This window comes from Lathamus discolor, chromosome 11 (assembly GCF_037157495.1).
Source record: "Lathamus discolor isolate bLatDis1 chromosome 11, bLatDis1.hap1, whole genome shotgun sequence".
NCBI classification, from domain to species: Eukaryota; Metazoa; Chordata; class Aves; order Psittaciformes; family Psittacidae; genus Lathamus; species Lathamus discolor.
Genome location: NC_088894.1, coordinates 15,860,715 through 15,881,809, shown reverse-complemented (window position 1 = coordinate 15,881,809; position 21,095 = coordinate 15,860,715). Strand labels below are relative to the sequence as shown.

The window sequence follows — 21,095 nt, the reverse complement described above, 5'->3', positions numbered from 1 at the left end:
GCCTGGGAACAGAGCTGATAACACCGATGTTTTTAGGTACTGCTCAAATGTTTAGACTGACTAAGGACTTTCTGAGCCTCATGCTCTGCCAGGGAGGAATGGAAGCCGGTAGGAGAAAGAGACAAGACACCTGACCTAAACTGACCAAAGAGGCATTCCATACCACAGCACGTCATGCCTAGGATGTAAGAGAGAGTTACCCGGAAGGGCTAGGGTACTGCGGGGGTTGGAGGAGGTATCGGTCGATGCTCGGTTGGGCTGGGTTTTATTGGTCGGTGGGTGGTGAGGTGTTGTATTCTCTTCCCTTGTTATTTCCTTTATCATTATTATTGGTGGTAGCAGCAGTGATTTGTATTATACCTTAGTAACTAAACTGTTCCTATCTCAACCTATGGGAGTTGCATTCTTTTGATTCTCCTCTCCATCCCTCCAGGAGTCAGGGTGAGGGCAAGAAGGGGGGGGGTTGGGGGTGTGTGAGAGAGAAACTATGTGGCTGGCTTGCTGACAGGGTTTAAACTACGACAGTTCTTTTTGGTGCCTAACGTGGGGACTGAAGGGTTGAGATAACGACAGATCTGACTGGATTAATAGTCACTCATCACAATGCTGATTTATTGGCTCTGAAAGTTGTTTCTCTTGATCTCAGTTTGTAGTACATTACCTAGAGCTGGTATCTGCTGTCATAGTGTTTATTAGGTGTGGGGCTTGGCTAACGTCCTTGTCTCATCGTACTTCATGGCAATGACTTGTAATACGGTTGGGCTCCACCAGCAGCGCAGGATGGAGGTGGCCGTGGACTTGTACCTGGCCGTCCCACTGCTCTTCACAGTCCTGGCCCTCGTCCTCGCCTCCGTCTTTGTGAGGCTGCGGGGAGCTGAGGGGGAGCGGCCCCCGGAGCCAGTGGGGCTGAAGTGGCCTGGGAGAGCTGCCCCGGGGACCAGGCGGCGGCGGGAGCGGGGCTGGAGGCCGGTGGCCAGGAGGGAATGGCTGCTGGTGCAAGAAGTCAGGGCGGTTGAAGAGTGGAAGGAGGCAGCTGCTGAGCAGCGGGAGGAAGCAGCAGAAGAACTGAGCCCTGCGGCCGAGCCCTGCCCCGTGGTGGCCGAGAGCATCTCCCGGCAGCCCCCTGCCGATTCTCGCGAGCCTGAGCCCTGGGAGGATGCGGAGAGCAAGATACCACCTTTGGGAGCCTCAGCTGGGTCTAGCTTCGGGCACCCGGGACAAGTGGAGGATGCAGGAGACCATGCAGCACTTCCCAGCAAGGCAGAGGAGGAAGATCTGGACTCAGAAAAACAGAAGCAAGCACAGCAGCTACACCAGCCCCAGGGACAAGTACAGCAGCACCGTTTGAGGGTTCTGAAGTGTTTGAATGGCCTTTGGGTACCCTTGGGACCTGCCTGCTGATTGTGATAGGGATCAGCATGTTGGAACACACACAGAGTGTGTTCTACCCACGACCATTTTGTCTGATCTCAAAATTTGGGCAGAGTCGGGTTTAGGTCTTATCTAGGGTTAGACGACGATATAGGAGGACCAAGAGATTTTCCCCAAAGCTGGACAGTCATGAGTGGCAGTGTCTGTGGGACAGTATAGGCAAGTATCTAGTCCACTGGGCTCCTCCAGTGCTTTGGAAGCATCGGAGATGGAAGGCAAATCTATGGAGTCCCCAGAAACAAGCTGCAGAAACAGTGAATTACTTAGAGCCTGATGTGCTCATGACACTTGGGGCCATCAGAGCAGAAACGCAACATAGGGATGGACTCATGATTGAGGGGTGGACTTAGCATTGGACACTATTGCCCAGGTGTCGTGGTTTAAACCCAACCACAAACCTCGTTCACTCACTCCCCCCCCCACCCCTTCTTACCCTCCCCCTGCTCCTGTAGGGACGGAGAGGAAAATCAAAAAGAATGCAGCTCCCACGGGTTGAGAAAAGAACACCTTCTCCACTACCTGCTATCAGCAATCACAGCAGAGTAAAGCACGAACGTTTGAACTCTGCTCCCACAGCAAAAGAGCCAGGAGTGAAATATCTCTCTTGCCATCTTCAGCACACAGTGGGCTTTGAAGTGTGACAGTTTGCTGTCTCTCCTCACTTTCCTACCTCAAAGTGCATTTGAACCCACCTTATCCACTCCCTGCTACCAGCAAAGCACAGCAGAGTAAAGCACGAACGTTTGAACTCTGCTCCCAGAGATAAAGAGCGAGGAGTGAATGATTTCTCTTACCATCTTCAGCACACAGTGAGCTTTGCAAGGGTGACAAACACATTGCTGTCTCTCCTCACTTTCTCACCCCAAAGTGCTTTTGAATCCAATATCTCCGGTGCCTGCTCACAGCTGAGCACAGCATAGTAAAGCACAAACGTTTCAAAACTCCAACCACAGCTAAAGACCGAGGAGTGAAAAATCACTCTTGACATCTTCACCACACTGTAAGCATTGCAAGGGTGACACACACTTTGCTGTCTCTCCTCACTTTCCTACCTCAAAGTGCATTTGAACCCACCTTCTCCACTCCCTGCTACCAGCAAAGCACAGCAGAGTAAAGCACGAACGTTTGAACTCTGCTCCTACAGCAAAAGAGCCAGGAGTGAAAGTTGTTGCTAGGTGTCTTCAGGACCCAGTGAGCTTTTCAGGGCTGACACAAACATTGCTGTCTCTCCTCACTTGCCTACCTCAAAGTGCATTTGAATCCAAGTTCTCCGGTGCCTACTCTCGGCTGAGCAGAGCAGAGTAAATCACGAACTTTTGAACTCTGCTCCCACAGCCAAAGAGCCAGGAGTGAAAGATGCTGCTGGGCCTCTTTAGCACACGGTGAGCCTTTCAAGGCTGACACACACATTGCTGTCTCTCCTCACTTTCTTTCCTCAAAGTGCATTTGAATCCAACTTCTCCGGTGCCTGCTGTCGGCTGATCACTGGAGAGGAGAGCACAAACGTTTGAACTCTGCTCCCAAAGACAAAGAGTGCAATATGTTGCTGGGCATCTTCAGCACCCAGTGAGCTTTGAAGGGTGAGCACAAGTGACACACCTCACACATCACCTCAAAGTGCATTTGAATCCAACATCTCCAGTGACGGCTCTCGGCTGAGCACAGCAGAGCAAAGCAAGAACTTTTGAACTCTGCACCCACAGAAAAAGAGCCAGGCTTGAAAGTTGTTGCTGGGCATCTTCAGCACACAAGATCTTCGAAGAGTCACACACATATTGCTGTCTCTCCTCATTTTCCTTTCGCAAAGTGCATTTGAATCCAAATTCTCCAGTGCCTGCTCTCAGCTGAGCACAGCAGAGCAAAGCAGGAACGTTTGAACTCTGCTCCCACAGCCAAAGAGCCAGGTGCGAATGATCCTGCTAGGCATCTTCATTCAGTGAGCTTCGCAAGGGTGAAACACACATTGCTGTCTCTCACTTGCCTACCTCAAAGTGCATTTGAATACAACTTCACCAGTGCGTGCTCTCGGCTGAGCACAGCAGAGTAAAGCACGAACGTTTGTAATCTGCTCCCACAGTGTTAGAGAAAAGGGCAAAATTTTACGATAACTAAATATTAGAAATTATTATATTTGAAAATGTATAAATCAGTAGTGTGGGTTTGGAAATACTGTAATTTTCCAGTACTGTTTGTAGTTTTTTACCAGAGTTATTCAGTAACCAATGTTAACAATGGTAGTCTAGGTGGCAAGAGCTAACATAATTACATACGGTAAAGGGCATACGGGTGGATTTAACAAGTATTGTGAAAGTCTATCGAAGTAGGAATTAATGGACACACCAGGGTAGTCAAGTGAGAACAAGACAATGCTGGCGTCCACACAATGGTTGGTATATATCCAAAGAACAGAATGGTGAAGGAGGACAGACCGAGGAAGACTTCTTACTTCACCTGAGGAAGACTCCTTACTTCATCAATGCGACCACCAGAGGAGGCTGCGCAAGCGCAGAAGAGGCTGATGTCGTAATAGACTGATGTGGCAATCCTTGATGCATATGTAGTAGTTAATGATGCAATCCGTGTTAAATACGTATTAGTAACCAAATTTTAGTGCATAAATTGCGAACGCGATTTGACGAGGTCGAAGCCAGATTTGGGCGAGTGCCCCTGGTTTCCCAGCGCTGCAATAAAGCACCTCATATAACCATTCCGGTGGTTATGTGTTTATTCTTACGCTAACATTTTGGCGACCCAGATGGGACCTCGCGGGCATTGCTGAGGCGGATACCGTTTCGACCCCGCTCCAGCCAGCACCGAGATTCTCGGGGAGCCATCGACCGTGACCGACTTCTGCTGCTCACGACGGACCTCTGACACAGTAACAAAGGTGCTTTAAGTTACAGAACCGGTTTCTAGTAAAAGTATGGTGTATTGACCTTTGGTAAGGTCTGGTAAAAGCCTGTCTGTAATATGCAGCGAAAAGCTGCGTTTGGCTGGGCTAGTAGTAAAGCCTGCCTGTTAGACGCGGTGAAAGCTGCGCTTGGTTGGGGCTAGAAAGCTCTCGGGGTAAAAGCCTAGGCGCCGTCCTTTAGACAGTAGCGAAATCTCTGCAGTTTCGGCAAACGTAGTTGTCGTATTGGTATTTGTGCTGCAGGATCAGCATCTGTCTGTATAATTCCTCTAATGTAGTGGTAAGTGTGTGTGCGTGTTTTGGGAGCTCTCTTTGTATTTACAAAATGCCATTGGTCCCTAAGTTGTCTCCATTAGGTTGTTGTTTTTTTTTTTAAGTCACTGCAAGGAGGGTCGGTTTTGGCAGAGCATGCAAAAGAATAAACTAATTGATTACTGTAATGTACGGTGGATGCAATATGAATTAGAAGACCAGGAAAAATGGCCTGAGAATGGAACTTTACAGTACAATACTATCTTGCAGTTGATGTTGTATTGCAAAAGGGAAGGAAAATGGGACGAGTTTCAAGGGAGGCAGGAGCGAGCTGGAAAGCCCTGCTGCCGCCTTCCTCCCACCCACCTACCCCTCTTCTTTTACCCCTCTCCTTTCCCACTCCCTTTCCCTCCCTTCGAAAAAGAAAAAAAAGAAAAAAAAACCACAAAAAAAAAAATCAATGTGCAAATTGCAAACAGGAAGGACACTGGAAGTATGAGTGTCCATTTGGGGGAGGACAATTTATGTCCCCAGGGAATCCTTTTATGGGATCTGATGTAGCTAAGGCAATGGTGCTAGGAGAATTTGACAATCAAACCTGAGTAGACAGGGCGAAAGATAAAGAACCCCTTGTAAAGATCCAACTAGGAGAGGAGGAAGTAAAATTTTCATAGACACAGGGGCTACATATTCAGTTTTAAATGATTTACACGGGGGGTTAGGGGAAAGAACTATGACAATTGTGAGAGCCACAGGGAAGGAGGAAATACGGCCATTCTTACAGCCCCTAGACCTGCGATTTGGAGGGAAGGAATTAACACACGAATTTCTATAGGTACCTGAATGCCCCATTCCCCCTTTAGGACGGGACTTATTGGCCAAATTGGATGCAATGATCATTTTGAAGATGGTGACTTAATAATGCAAATCCCCAAATCAAAAGCAGATTAGGTGTCCTTCACCAAAGGACCAAATGAAAACCTTCATTTGGTTTTCACTGCCTGTTAGACGCGGTGAAAGCTGCGCTTGGTTGGGGCTAGAGAGCTCTCGGGGTAAAAGCCTAGGCGCCGTCCGTTAGACAGTAGCGAAAGCTCTGCAGGTTCGGCAAACGTGGTTACTGGGCATCTTCAGCACACAGAGATCTTTGAAGAGTGACAAACATATTGCTGTCTCCTCATTTTCCTTCCGCAAAGTGCATTTGAATCCTGCTTCTCCAGTGCCTGCTCTCGGCTGAGCACAGCAGAGCAAAGCAGGAACGTTTGAACTGTGCTTCCACAGCCAAAGAGCGAGGAGTGACTGATCCTGCTAGGCATCTTCATTCAGTGAGCTTTGCAAGGGTGACACACACTGCTGTCTCTCCTCACTTACCTACCTCAAAGTGCATTTGAATCCAACTTCTCCACTGCCTGCTCTCGGCTGAGCACAGCAGGGTAAAGCACGAACGTTTGAACTCTGCTCCCACAGGAAAAGAGCCAGGTTTGAATGCTGTTGCTGGGCATCTTCAGCACACAGAGATCTTTGAAGAGTGACACACATATTACTGTCTCTCCTCATTTTCCTTCCGCAAAGTCCATTTGAATACTGCTTCTCAAGTGCCTGCTCTTGGCTGAGCACAGCAGGGTAAAGCACGAACGTTTGAACTCTGCTCCCACAGCCAAAGAGCCAGGATTGAAAGATGCTGCTGGGCCTCTTCAGCACACGGTGAGCTTTGCAAGGGTCACACACACTTTGCTGTCTCTCCTCACTTTCCTACCTCAAACTTCATTTGAATCCGACATCTCCAGTGTCTGGTGTTGGCTGTGCATAGCAGAGTAGAGCACGAATGTTTGAACTCTGCTCCCACAACCAAAGGTCCAGGAGTGAAAGCTCTCTCTGGGCATCTTCAGCACACAGTGAGCTTTGCAACAGTGCCACACACATTGCTGTCTCTCCTCACTGTCCTACCAATCACTGTCCGTTTCAATCCAACATCTCCAGTGATCGTTCTCAGCTGAGCACATCAGAGTAGAGCACGAGCATTTGAACTCTGCTGCCTCAGCTGAAGAGCCAGTAGTGAAAGATCTGGCTGCGTATTTTCAGCACACAGATAGCTTTGCAAATGTGACACACACATTGCTATGGCTATAGCTTTATGTCTTAAAAGTCCATTTGAATCCATCCTCTCTGGTGCCCGCTTTTTGCTGAGCAGCAAAAGTGTGCGCAGAACTATGAAGTTTGGACTCTGCTACCACAGTTGAAGACAACCCAGAAAGCTTCTGCTGGGCATCTTCAGCACACAGTCTGATTTGAAAATGTGACACACACATTGCTATGGCTAAAGGCTTTATTTCCTAAAAGTCCATTTCTATCCAACCTCTCCGGTGCCTGGTCTTTGCTGAGCAGAAGAAGAGTGAGCAGAACAATGAAGTTTGGACTCCGCTTCCACAATCAAAGAGCCAGGCCATAAAGCTTCGGCTGGGCGTCTTCAGCACACAGTGATATTTGCAACTGTGACACACACATTGCTGTCACTCCTCAATTTACCTCCCAAAACTACATTTGAAAGAAACCTCTCCGGTGCCCGGCCTGTGCTGAGCAGCAGAGGGAGCAGTACAATGAAGTTTGGACTCTGCAACCACAGTCAAAGAGCAAGGCCAGAATGCTTCTTCTGCGCGTCTTCAGCATACAGTGAGCTTTGCAACTGTGACACACACATTGCTGTCGCTCCTCATTTCCTACCTCAAAGTAAAACTGAATCCAGCATCTCCTGTGCCCTCCCTCTGTGAGCAGCAGCGGAGTGAGTAGAGCAGTGAAGTTTGGGCTCTGCTAAAAGAGCAGAAGACCCAGGAGGGAAAGCTCCTGCTGACCATATTCAGCACACAGTCAGAATTGCAACTGTAACATACACATTGCTGTCACTCTTCCTTTATCTCATAAAACTGCATTTGAAAGCAACCTCTCTGGTTCCCACTCTCAGCTGAGCAGGAGCAGTGTGAGCAGAACAGTGAAGCTTGGACTCGGCTACCACAGTTGAATAGCAAGGCCAGTCAGCTTCTCCTGGGCATATCAAGCAAACAAACAGAGAGCTTTGAATCTGTGACAATTGCTATCTCTAATGGCTTCGGCTCCTAAAAATCCATTTCCATAAAACCTCTCTGATGCTCAATCTCTGCTGAGCAGCAGCAGAGAGAGTAGAGCAGTAACGTTTCGACTCTGCTAACAGAGCCGAAGAGCTAGTTCAAAAAGCTACTCCTAGGCTAACCTAACCCTAACCCTAACCCTAAGACTAACCCTAATCATAACCCTAACCCCTAACACTAATCCCAACACCTAACCCTAATGCAAACCCTAACCCTAAATGTAACGCTAACACTAACCCCCTACCCTTAACCATAACAATAACCCCCTAACGAAAACCATAAACCTAACCCCCTAACCATAAAACTAACACTAACTTCTAAACATAACCATAACCCTAAACCTAACCCCTAAGCCCAAATTTAACACTAAAAAAATATAACCCTAACCCAAACCCGAAACCCCTCAGCCTAACCCTAACCCTAACCTACCCTAAACCTAATCCTAACCCCAACACTAATGCCACCCTAACCCTAACAATACCCCTAAACATAACACAACCCTAACCCTAACACTAAAACCTAAACATAACCCTAACACTAAACCCTAACCCTAAGCCTAACCCAAAACTTACCCCTAACCGTAACACTAACACAAACGCCTAATGCTAACCCTAACCCTAACACCTAAGCCTAACCTGAACCCTTAAACCTAACCCTAGCCTTAACGGCACCATAACCCTAACTGCACCCAAACCCTAAACATAACAGCACCCTCACCCTAACGGCACCCTACCCCTAAGTCTAACCCTACCCTAACCCTTATATTAACCCTAATCCCTAAACCTAACAGCAACCATAAACATAACCCAGACACTAAGCCAAACCCCTAAACCTAAACTTAACCGTAACACTGACCCTGACACTGACCCTGAAACTGACCCTGAAACTGACCCTAAACCTGACCCTGACCCTAATTCTAAACCTGACCCTAACCCAGACCTAACCCTGACGTTAACCCTAACCCCGAACCTGACCCTGACGCTAACCCTAAACCTGACCCTGACCCTAACACTAACCCTGACCCTAACCCGAACCCCAAACCTGAACCTAACCCTAACCCTAACCCTATCCTAACCTAAGAGTAAAACTAAACCGAAACCTAACACCTAACCCTAAATCCTAACAATAACCTTAACCCTAATCCTAACCCTAACCTTAACACGTAAACCTAACAGTAACCCTAACCCTAACGTTAACCCTTAAACCTAACTCTAACCCCTAACTCTAACCCTAATCCTAACCCAGACCCTGACCCTAAACCTGACCCAGACCCTAACCCTAACCTTTCCCCTGACCCTAACCCTAACGCTGCCCCTGACCCTGCACATGACTCGGATCCTAACCCTAACCCTAACTCCAACCCCAGCCCCAGCCCTTAACCCTAGCCCTAACCATAACCCTAACCATAATGGCTCTCTAGCCCTAACCCTAACCCTAACCCTAACCCTAAAACTAATGGCTCCGTAACGCAAACACTAAACTTATCCCTAACCCACCCTAACCTTAACCGTAAAACTAACCCTAACACTACCCAAAGAGTAACCCTGACCCTAACCCTAACGCTAACTATGCCCTAACCCTAAACCTAACCCTAACACATAACCATAACCTTAACCCTAACCCTAACACTAACCCTGACCCTAACCCAAATGGCACTTTAAAACTAACCCTGACTCTAAAGCTGCCCCTGACCCTAACCCTAACCCTAACACCCCTCCGGTGGCAGCGGGGCGGCGAAGGCCGCATTCTCCTACCTGGGACACGCCGCGAGAGTCGAGCAGCCAGAGCTGCGGCCGGGGCCTCGGGCTCCCCCTCCGGCCGCACCGCCCGCCTGCAGCGCGGACCCGGCCCGGGCCCGGGGGCTCAGGGGGAACCCCCTGCTGGGGCAGCCTCACCCGCAGCTTCCACTGGAGCAGGATGCTCCAAACCCCTGTGTCCAACCTGCCCTTGAACACTGCCGTGGATGGCGCAGCCACAGCTTCAGGTTTCTTATCGGCCCCTTCAAGTATTTGGAAGGCTGCTGTAAGGTTTCCGTAGCACCTGTCTAATGTGAACACTGACCTGCACTGTAGCAGCAGTTTACCAGAGCATCTGCTTAACTACAAGGTCTCTGGGTGCTTGAAATTCATGACAGGCTTTCTAGAAGATTCCTTCCAGCTCCACCACGAACTGTGACTTTCCAACATCTCGCTTGGCACGTCAAGCTAAGCACAACCGTCCCCGTCGGCCTTTTCTGCAGAGCAGAACACAACCGTGGAAGTACCAGACAAAATCTGTTTTAAACGTGCCAGTGACGAGCTGTTGCATCCTGTCTGAGTCCTTCCCTGGAAAAGAAATATCCCTTTTTGGGTCATTACAGGCGAGGCTGGAAGAGGCTTGTGTCCCAGGCAGCTGCGTGTTTGCTGGGAAGAGCATGTTGGGCCTTGGGGTCGGAGGCCATACCACAGGGTGCTGTGTGTCCTACCCTTCCTTCTGATTTGTGACAAGGAATATGAAACCCCTAGAGTACCTTCTTCAAGGGGAGAGGCAGCAAGTACCAGCAGCCTGGGGAGCACCGTGAGAACAATTCAGCGCAAACAAAAGAATGGGTCCCAAACACAGCAGCACTAATAGATTTTATTTTGACTGTATTGAGTTGTACGGCACATTTTGTTTGTCACAATGCTGTGGAACTGAATTTAGAGGTTTTTGGCCAGCAGCATGTGACGCTGAACTCACAAGAGCTAAAAGCAGTTTGGACTAATGGCCTGAACAGAAGGGCCAGGAGTACCTAGTTTCTGGCTTCTCCATCGCAGGCAGTCATTCCAACACGTGCAAAACAGGAGCAAACCCAGTTTCTTCTGCCAGCCCAATGGGCACTCTCCCATGTCTGGTAGTGACTGCATGCTACAAGGCGGGGGAGAATCTGAAGCAAAGTGCCTTCTCTTCCCAAAGCCATCTTGGTTGTTCCCAGTATGGAAAAGAAGCAGAGTTCAAGGAAGTACAGGGTCTTCAGATGATGCTAGCTTTGCTTGCACTATTGGAATTTACAAAACCAGAGTCTGACATATCAAAGTGCAGGAAAGGGTCATTATTCCACTCCCTCCCACAGAGATGACAAACCATTAGCAAAGAATTTGGGAGATCACAACAGCATAAAGTTTGCCTTGTTTGTAGAACCAAGCATCTTCACAGGTCCTCCCCACACACACAAAGTCTCAGCTCTTGAGGTGTATAATTTATCATTTTCATTTAGCTGGATAACCCCTCTGGGTTTCTGCAGAGAAATCCCCACTTTGAAACTCTTCTTCCTCATTAACACCACAGATCTCTTAGAAGGGAGGTGAGACGGGTGCTGCTCGAGGGATCTAGGGATTAAAAGCCCACCCAAAGACTACCTTCTTCCTAAAACTTTTCTCTTTCTAAACCCACTCCCTTTTCCTCAGAGTGAGTTGGGGTTCCTGCTCTCTGCTTTACAGAAGAAGAGAGGCAGTTACAAGTTGGCAACTCTAAACTTTGACCACTGAACAGGAAACAAAAAAAGTCAAATTCAAGAGGCATTTTAGGTAGTGCTGGGGCAAGTTAGAGGGTCTGTTTCCAGCACTGAACAGATGCACGTCCTGTTGATCACTGCAGCTTGGCTGTACCTGCTGAAGCAAAAAGCACAGAGCACAGTGTCTGTGTAGCCAGTTTCCTTCCCCATCCACATTTTGGTATCCATGCTTCATTCTCCCCTCTTTGGGTTACATTAAGTGCGCAGAAATACATAGCAGCATTTGGACTGAAACCCTCACATACAGCAGACAGCACATTCCAGGAGGTAAACCAACACATTATGGCCTGTACCGTCAAGGTATCAAGTTTTTAAGGATGAAGAGCAGTAGGCAGTGGAGAACTGAGGGCAGAAAAGGGGAGGAGGAACACGAGAGGAACATGAGTTGTGTTTCCATGCCAGGAGAGGATCAGAGTGCCATTCCTGTTAGCACCAGGCTTTGACTGGAGCGCAGGTAAGAAGATGGGCGGAGCAGAAGTGAAAAGCCAACCTCCCATTTCCCCGCAGTGCTGGGGGCTATAAGAACTTTCGTGCATGTTTTTAGAGCTGTCATCTTCTCTTTTCTTGTTGCCAAATTGCGCACTATTTTTGAAGGTGGTGGTTAACATCACATCATTCTCTTAGGCTAATGGCTGGGGAGACATCTTGCTGATAGGGTGCTAGGGTGGAAAGGTGGGAAGTAGTTTATTTGATGGATGCATTTTGTAGTGGCTGGTAAATCTCTGTGCCCTCGTGAAGGGCACACACAGAGTGGAAACATAATTCAAAGTTATGAGATGGGCAGTGTGTGATAATACAGCCCTGGTTCCACTTGGGAAAATTGAAACCCGAACAAAAATGCATGACCTGACCTAGGAAATCCTAAGGCTACTTGTTTGTGTTGCTGTAAGAGAAGATAAAACCAGTTCCTTGTCTCCCCAGTCACCTAGGCACTTGTGATGGCTGGTACCATCGTCCAGTGGCAAGATGCTAAGGGAGAGTAATTAAATTCAAAGCCAGCTCAGAGTAACTTCAGGAAAAGGAAAGTTATCCCTTAATCTCAGTGTGTGGTTGCGGAGCTGCTTTCTTTACAAATGAAGTTCTCATTTAGTACTGTCAGGTTTCTGCATCATTAACCATTAGTCCTGTCACTTCTTCAGGGCTGAGCCTGGTTGCATTATCATGGACTGAGCTCTGCTCTGATCATAGAGCAGCTTTTCTACGTGAGGCTGAAGCAACATCCACCAACACCTCCTTTTATCTCGGCTTTTCAAAATAGCCTGTAATTTTCTGTACTGCCTGAGCTCCAGCTTCTACGCAGTACAAGGTGAGCTGAGGACCTGTTTCAAAATCAAGGCTTTGATTTCTTTAAAACAGACCATTCCCCAGTTCAGCACTCTGATATTATCTGAGTACATCAAGGCATGCCAAAGAAATGTGCAGGGACATATTTGGAACAAAAGCTTTCCTGTAGTCAGCTGATTTCATATCTGAACATGCGGCCTGGTATAGAATCACAAAATGGTTTGGGTTTGAAGTAACCTTCAAAACTCATCTTGTCCAATCGCCCTGCAATGAGCAGGAACATCTTCAACTAGATCAGCTTGGCAGAACCACATCCCACCTGGCCTTGAATGGTGTCCATCCTCTCCAGGGATGGAGCATCTGGCACCTCTCTGGGCAACCTGTGCCAGGGTTTTCCCACCCTCATTGTACAAAATTTCTTTCTCACATCCAGCCTGAATCTCCCTCGTTTAGCTTGAACCCATCACCCCTCATCCTGTGGCAGCAGGCCCTGCTAAAAAGTCTCTGCCCATCTTTCTTACCGGCCCCTTTTAGGAGCTGAAAGGCTGCAATAACGTCTCCCTGGAGCCTTCTCCAGGTTGAACAAGCCCAACTCTCTCAGCCTGTCTCCAGAGCAGAGCTGCTCCAGCCCTCTGATAATTTTTGTGGATCTCTTCTGGACCCTCTCCAACAGGTTCATGTTTTTGCTGTACTGAGGACTGGAGGAGGAGCAGTTGCCTTTCCCCTGCCCACTGATGGGTGCAACACATGTGGCTCAGGTCGGTTAAACCTGCAGACAGCATTTTCACAGGGATGCTGCAGTTGAGCTCCTGGTGTTTTCCCTTTGTTCTTCATTAATGCCTGGTTTTCCCTGTATTTGAAGGCTTCTCAGGAGTACAAGCAGCTTGCTTTGATGAAGCAATGACTGCAAAGCACTGAGCACTGTCACTGATGGGAGAGCCCATCAGATACCTGAAGATCAACCGGTTTGAGAGGCTCCTGCACCAGCACAGCATCTCTACTTTCCTGCTTAGAAATGCTGTTCCCAGATGAGATTAGGTAAGAGTTGGACAAAATACCTCCCTACTAAAACATTTGAGTGCAGACTTGTGTTTTAATTGCGTTTTATCGCTCATCAGTCAGCTCTGTGCTGACAATGAAAAAGCCCACTTGGCATCTATTTGATTTTAACTGTCATCTCCCCATGCTCTTTCTCATGTCTTTTTCTACAGTTTGATTTTTCCTTTCTGTATCTCTTAGAGTAGGATTACTTCTGAAAAGGAAGAGCATATAATACAGAACCTCCTGCACGTGCAGCGGAAGAAGAGCGAGTGAGCTGCGTGTTGGGGACATGGGTGATAACTAGTGCAAATGTTTCTGACAGCCAGAGCAGGAGACTGAGTTTGTAAATTGCCTTTTTCATTTGTGAGCTTCTCTTGCAGTCTGATCTTTGTTCTAACTCCAGAAGGCAGTTTGTATGGGGCTTGTAGCAACCTGGTGTTTCTGTGGAAAGTGTCTCTGCCAACGGCAGGGGGTTGGAACTGGCTGAGTGAGGTCCCTTCCAGCCCAAACCATTCTATAATTTTAAGACCAGCTGTAACAGCTCAAGCCAAAGATCTATCTCCAGCAAAACCTGGAGTGCAGGATAAGAAAAGGTGACAAGCAGGTACTCTTCTGCCAAAGTGGGATCAGTAGTTTTTAACCTCTCTCTTGGGTGCATTTGAGCAACAACACTCCAAACATTTTCATGATCTCTGATGAAAATTTTCAGTCACAGCTGAGCAGTGACCTGAAGGCCCAAGGGATCATGGCTGCTGCTGTCAGCTCAGAACACAGTCTACCAATTAACAAGCTTTGTAGTGATTAAAGAAGCACTCGTGGTCCCAACATCACACTATTTGCCAAGTGCTTCATGAAGATGTCTTCCGTGTCTGTCTTACTGATACTGTGCTCTGATGAAAGCAAGTACTTCTATTTACTGATTTGGCAAAGGTGACATGTTACCTGCTGAGATGAACAGACAAGAGAGACTGTTTCGTTTGAATAATGAGATTTTCTGCCTTCTGAGAGGACAGTGGTGGACCATTTTCTGCCAAATCCATGTTAGCAGACCTGGGAAGCTCCGTGTAATTGTAGGACACTTTCTCCTGCAAATGCTGAGTAGCTTTGTCAAGGTGCCTGTGTGCAGGTGCTGACTGATCTTGTCAAGCAACATCTCAGGGGAAAATCTGAGCTTTCTGAAATCAGGTACAAGCTTTCTAAGTTCTCTGTGTGAGTAGTGGAAGCTTTGGAAAGACAGGGAGCTAAATATTGAAGGTAAAAATACTGAAAACATCTTCTGGGAACTTGCTTTTGCCCATCATTTCTTTTCTTCTGTCTCTCTTGACCCTAGATAGGTACAGTTCATTCATTGCTGTGTGTTGTCAGATACTCCTTTGCAAAGAATTGCAGGTGAAAGTGTTGGCAAGTCTGTCTTACAGCTAAAAATACTCTGGTCAAGCTGAAGGGAAGGGGAAAGAGAAACTCCGTTAGGAGGTGCCTCTTCTCCTCAAAGCAGCTGCACTTTGAAGAGTCCTGGAAACATTAATAGTTGCTCCCGTTGGTTTATTCTGCTCAGCTGCGTATTTCATCATCACACATAGGGGATAGCAAGGAGCTGCTGTGTGTTAGGCTTTTCTCTTAATGTTATGCAAGATTCTGGTACCCAGAAATTATCTTGAACTGCTTCCTGGCAGAAGCATCTTTCTGTTTTCATCCAGAGCACGTTGCTTGGTGTTCACATGAGCTGTTACGCACTGCTCACTAGGGCTGTGATAAATGAAAGGTGGTAAAAGCTGGCACTTCTTGAGAAATGCAGTTGCTACTTCAGAATAAGTGGGCAAGTGCTGATGCATTGTGTTGGGAAAGTGATGCCAGTGTATCTGGAAACAAAACACAAGTCCCATGTTTTCACCCTGCCTGACAAGCCATCCAGATGTATTCAGTTGTCCTGACGAGCTGGCACTGCAGCTGACATGAGTCACTGCTGGTAAGAGTTATGGAGAGGTTTGATCTCTCCACATCTAACAGATAAAAATGGGCAGAGGTTTTAAAAGCACAAGTTGTACTTTTCTGGGCTTGCCTTTGTGGTGGTTGGGGAGTGCTGGCAATGCACAGCTACCCTGCTTGCCTGTGTGTCTCCTGCGGCTTCATGCTTGGTGCTGCCGGGATGGGTGGTTAAAGACAGGTTCTGCTGCAAAATGTTGATAATAGAGACAGACAAGTGGGAGAAAAGAAGAGGAGAGGACACACTCTTAGGTGAGAAAAGAATACGGATGTCCTCCTTGGACATCTTCCTGCCACCCAAAAGCAGGTTGATACTTGTTAGGAATAGAAATGGAAGGACCTAAGCAAAGAGATAGGGTTCAAATCCCTTGCCTTAGTGAAGTAGTTAAACTGATAATGGATTTCAGGGTTTTAGCTGAAGTTCTGCCCAAAGTTCTTGAGCCTTTAGTAAAGGAGTGATTTTAATACAGAATTGTTCCCAGTGTGATTTGACAGCATCATGTGGCACATTGTTGATGAGTTGCTGCAGCATTTTCAAAGGAAGTTCAGGAATAAAAGATAGTATTTTTTGTGCTATTTCTTTCTGCAGTAAGCAGCAAGAAACCTCCTCTTTGTCCACTCCTATGAGGAGCAAGTATTTTTCCTTTCCAGAGTTGTTCTCATTGAGATGACCTTTGTGTTAAATTTTCTGTGCTGAGAAATGTTATTTTGAGAGAGGAGGTTCTGCTACACAGCAGGTAGACTCCTAGAATTCTTCACTTGTTTCTTGTCAAGCATCTTCTGCCCTCCAAATTAAATTGAGAGCAAAAAGAAAGACATTAACATGTGCAGTTCAGAATGTGCCCTTTGCACACGTCATCTCATTTGAGAAGCCTTGTCTTGTCCTCTGACAGCTTTGAGTTCATAAGAATGATTGAGAGGTGACTTGACTTGAGCACCTGGAGGGAGCACTAAGGATGGGAGTCCTTGTTCCCCTCATGAGGATGTGAACTGTTCCAGCGGTATTTCTTTGAGCCACTACTGCTTCATAATGCTACATCCAAATGAGAAATGAGGTGAAATTAATAAGGAGGGTCCAGAAGCTCAGCAGGGAAGAGTTAGATTTAACATCCCTGGAAGTTTTATTATCAAGTTGATGCTTTTTTTTTTTTTTCCTTCAGAAATACCATTAACCAGAAGTGGTGTCTGAGCAAGGAAAAAAGGAACTGATGTTGCATGAGCTGTCATTCAGAAGCCGTCAGACTTGCGATTCATTTGTGTTCTGACTTTGTGCTGTTTCCCTCATTTTTACTAGGTCAGATTCTCTACGTTGACAGACTTTGAAAACTGTTGTTCTTTTTGTCCATAAATCACCAAATGGTTTTGCAAGCGATAGGGATGTTGACTTGAGACAAATGGGAATCTCTCACTGAGTTGCTGATGAATGAAGCAGGGATGCAGTGACCCGATGTGGTGAATGTGCTTACAGATTTCTATCCAAGCATGCTGAACATAACTAAAGAAAGATGGCAATGGACACACCGGCAGAACCTTGACATGATTGAGAATTGGGCTGGGGGAGAACGGGTGGAGCAGCCCTGAGGAGAAGGACTTGGGGGTGTTGGTGACAAAAGCTTCCCATGATCTGGCTTCAGTGTGCGCTTGATCCAAGATCCCCCTCGTGTGCTGAGCTACGACACCAGAGCGTGAGCAGCAGCTCAGGGAGGGGATTATCCCCCTGTGCTGTGCTCTGGGGAGACACCCCCTGCAGTCCTGATCCAGCTTCATGGCAACAGCACAAGAGGGACAAGATACTCCTGAGTGCTCTCCAGGGTGAACATCTGTCTCCTCCAAGGCAGGGGCTGCAGTTCCCTTTGGCTGGGGAAGGATTCCGCCTCATCCTTGTGGTTTCCCAGCAGCGTGGAGCTCAGCTCTCCCAGCAACTCTTCCCTGATAAAATCGTGCCTTGGACTGCCAGGGAATAGGTGAGAAAACAAGGTTGTTGCAGATGTACTCCCATCCATAGAACCACAGAGTGGTTTGGGTTGGAAGGGACCTTAAAGCTCATCCAGTCCCAACCCCCTGCCACGGGCAGGGACACCTTCCACTAGAGCAGGCTCCTCCAAGCCCTGTCCGATGTGGCCTTGAACACTGCCAGGGATGGGGCAGCCCCAGGTGGGCATCTTCCATCTACTGCCCACACTGCTTCAACCAAAAACATTGATTTTGCACTCCAAGTGCTTTAAAGTGCTTGTAGGATCTCAACCAGTGAAGACTTTTCTCTGAGGAAAGGGTATATATTGAACACTTTGCCCTGTTTGCAAAAGTACGAACTGAGGCAGAGAGGGGCTGTGTGATGTCCACAAAACGTGTTTAACATTCCTAAAGTCAAAGAGACATTCCCATTTCCATTCCCAAAGAGAGCATAGCATGGCTGGGGTATTTGACTGCACTCATGTACCTGCCAACATCAGCTGTAAGGGGGTTCAGAGGGGCTGCAGGACATAAAAGACAGAGGGGTGCAGGGGGAAAGCACGCACTGTCTGGCCATGTGCTGTTGGGTGCGTTTGAGACTTCTCATGGACTGAAACAAGGGTGAGTTTGAGGGTCTGGTTTTTGTTTGCTCATGGTTTAAGACATGTGTGTGCTGTTCAATGTTAGTACAATGTCACAACAATAGTAGAGCAACAGTATAACAACAAAATAACAACAACAAAACAACAAAACAACTACAGTTTACCAACCAAAGAACAACAGTAGAACAAGAATATTAAAACAAGTGAAGAACAAACATAGAACAATAACATCTTCAACAAACTTCACAGCCGCAGACATTTTGCCGCTGATGGCCCAAAAGGCCACTTGGCCGTAAACTAAAACACAACAAGATTCACCTCAACACGAGGAAGAACTTCTTTCATTTGAGGATGGCAGAGCCCTGGAAAAGGCTCCCCAGGAGGGGCAGAAGTCTCCCTCTCTCAAGACATTCAAACCCCACGTGGATCTGTTCCTATGTGACCTGCTCTAGGTGGCCCTGCCTTGGCAGGGGGGTAGGACCAGATGATCTCCAGAGCTCCCTTCCTACCCTGATGATTCTGTGCTTTTGTGACTGCAAGCAAACCAGGGGTGATGGAGTGGCTGGAAAGAAGGGGCGAGAGGGAGGGGAAGAGCTAAAATTCCCCCAGCCCTCTGCAGGGGTGTTGTGGTTTAAACAAAAGTCATCCATAAATCACACAGTCGCTCTCTCACACCCCCCCCTTCTTGCCCTCCTCCTACTCCCGGAGGCACAGAGAGGAGAATCAAAAAGAATGCAACTCCCACGGGTTGAGATAAGAACAGTTTAGTAACTAAGGTATAACACAAATCACTACTGCTACCACCAATAATAATAATGATAAAGGAAATAACAAGGGGAAAGAATACAACACCTCAACACCAGCTGACCAATAACTCGCCCCACTCCCCCCAGCCGAGCACCGACCGAAACCTCTTCCAACCGTGCCATCCCTAACCCTTCCGGGTAATTCTCCGTTACATCCCGGGCATGATGTGCTGTGGTATGGAATACCTCTCTGGTTAGTTTCGGTCAGGTGTCCTGTCCCTTCTTCCTCCCGGCAGAGCATGAGGCTCAGAAAGTCCTTGTCCAGACCAAACATTCGAGCACCAACTAAAAACATCGGTGTTATCAGCACTGTTCCCAGGCCAAAAATAAAAACAGAGTGTTGCACCAGCTACTAAGAAGGAGAAAAATAACTGCTACAGCTGAACTCAGGACAAGGGGATTCTGACAGTGCCCACTGCTGCATTGCCATGGCCCTGCAGGCGCCGATCTATGGGTCCGTGGAGGAGGAGGAGAAACACAAGCTCTGGGACTCGTTGCGCAAGAAGTACCAGCAGAAGACAAGGGTGAAAGTGGCACCCCTGAAGGCTTGGAATGAAAAGCAAGAGCAGTGGGAGGTCCAGGTACTGCCACAGTGAAAAATAATTAGAAAAAGAGCATTCCTGTCCTCCAGGGAGCCAAGGTGGGAAGGTCCCTAAGGCATAGGAGCGTGGGGGCTGACTGTCCTCTGTGGGACTGTACCAGCTCAAGGCACCTCCCCATTACCCAACGACATCTCCTATTCTTCTCTCTGGGCAGGGTCCTGCATTCGTGGCATTCCCACGTGGTGGCAAGACACCGGGAGAGGATGAGAAGAGCCCAGAGCACAAGCTGAGTCTTTGCCATTCACAGTACTCATACGTGCAAAGGTGAGCGTGGACTAGCTTCAGGACAGACCTGGGCCAGCTGGGGGCTGATGGCCCAGCTGGCGGTGGGGGGAAGCAAATCCCAGAGCCATGGGTCTGGACAAGCATAGCATTCCTTTCTCATGTCCTGGCTCAATCCCCAATGCCTGGTGCCTCTCTGCTGCCCCAAGCACAGTCAGCACTGTGGGGTTGAGTGGGACCATAGGGTGGCCATGACTGAGAGCGGAGAGGCAGGAGGGTCTCGGTCAAGATGTGGGACTTTCTCCTCGTTGTGGTAGGAGACTTTCCCCAGGGACCCAGTGGGCTTTGCAAGAAGCAGCGACCAGCCTCCTCAGGAAAGTAGCGGAACAGCCCGTTTCTGTGGTGGTGAGGAGGAGTTCCCCATGTAAGGATCTCCAAATATTAAATCCATGATTTATGGATGAGGTACCGACTAAACCTTAAAGCCATGCGTGAAGATTAAAAGGTGAAAAGTTTAAGAAGAGGAAGACTCATTTACTTCATCTTGAGGACCCCTCCCCACTGGAGGAAGACTCATTTACTTCATCTTGAGACCCCTGCCCATGACCAGAGGGGGCACTGCGCAGGCGCAAAGGACCTTCTAGCTCATTATAATACGAAGCGGGGACAGATACTAAATATGTATAGGCGTATCAGTAATCTAATGCATATGTATGCCTTAAGGGAATAAATGTAAAGGAAAAACGACCCTGGGTGTGCATGCTTTGGAGGAACGATCCCCATGCACCTCAGTGCTGAATAAAGCATACCTACTTTACAACTTTAACGAGTTGTGGAGTCAATCCGCGTATCAACATCGCGTCCGCAATTCATGTCCTGAAAGTTTCACAATTAATACATATTCAACATAGGTTACAACATTTAGCCAATACATACGCATTAAGGAGTGCCACATCAGTCTATTACGACATCAGCCTCTTCTGCGTTTGCGCAGCCCCCTCTGGTGGTCGCCTGCTGGTCGTTCTGATGAAGTAAGAGTCTTCCTCACATGAAGTAGGAAGTCTTCCTCAGGTTGTCCTCTTCACCTTTCCCTTAACTTGCGTATATTCCAGTCCTTGTGTGGACGCTAGCATTTTCTTATCTTCCTTGACTGCTTCTGGTATGCTCTTCTGGCTATCTTATGCACAGGTTCTACTTGGGTATAGTCTCCAGTACATGCTTTTCTAAATCCACTCATACACCTTTCACCACATATGGGTATGGACTACCATTGCAACACTGGTTACAGAACAGCCGTGATACAAGACTACAAAGTTATAACATTTTTTAATATACAAAACCTCACTATTGATTTATA

The 21,095-nt window shown here is 47.7% G+C and overlaps 1 protein-coding gene across 1 annotated transcript; it reads left to right on the top strand.

The window, feature by feature from the left end:
- Positions 1-780: 780 nt before the first annotated feature.
- Positions 781-1,927, top strand: LOC136020330 (uncharacterized). The gene is made up of 2 exons (XM_065691333.1): positions 781-1,342; positions 1,884-1,927. Exons 1-2 carry the CDS (start codon positions 781-783, stop codon positions 1,925-1,927), a joined length of 606 nt encoding a protein of 201 aa, XP_065547405.1.
- Positions 1,928-21,095: the final 19,168 nt, after the last annotated feature.

Coding starts and splice junctions, on each gene's coding strand:
- LOC136020330 (XM_065691333.1), top strand. CDS start 781: ATGGAGGTGGCCGTGGACTTGTACCTGGCCGTCCCACTGCTCTTCACA. Junction 1,343..1,883: donor GGGACAAGTACAGCAGCACC/GTTTGAGGGTTC, acceptor CTGCTCCTGTAG/GGACGGAGAGGAAAATCAAA.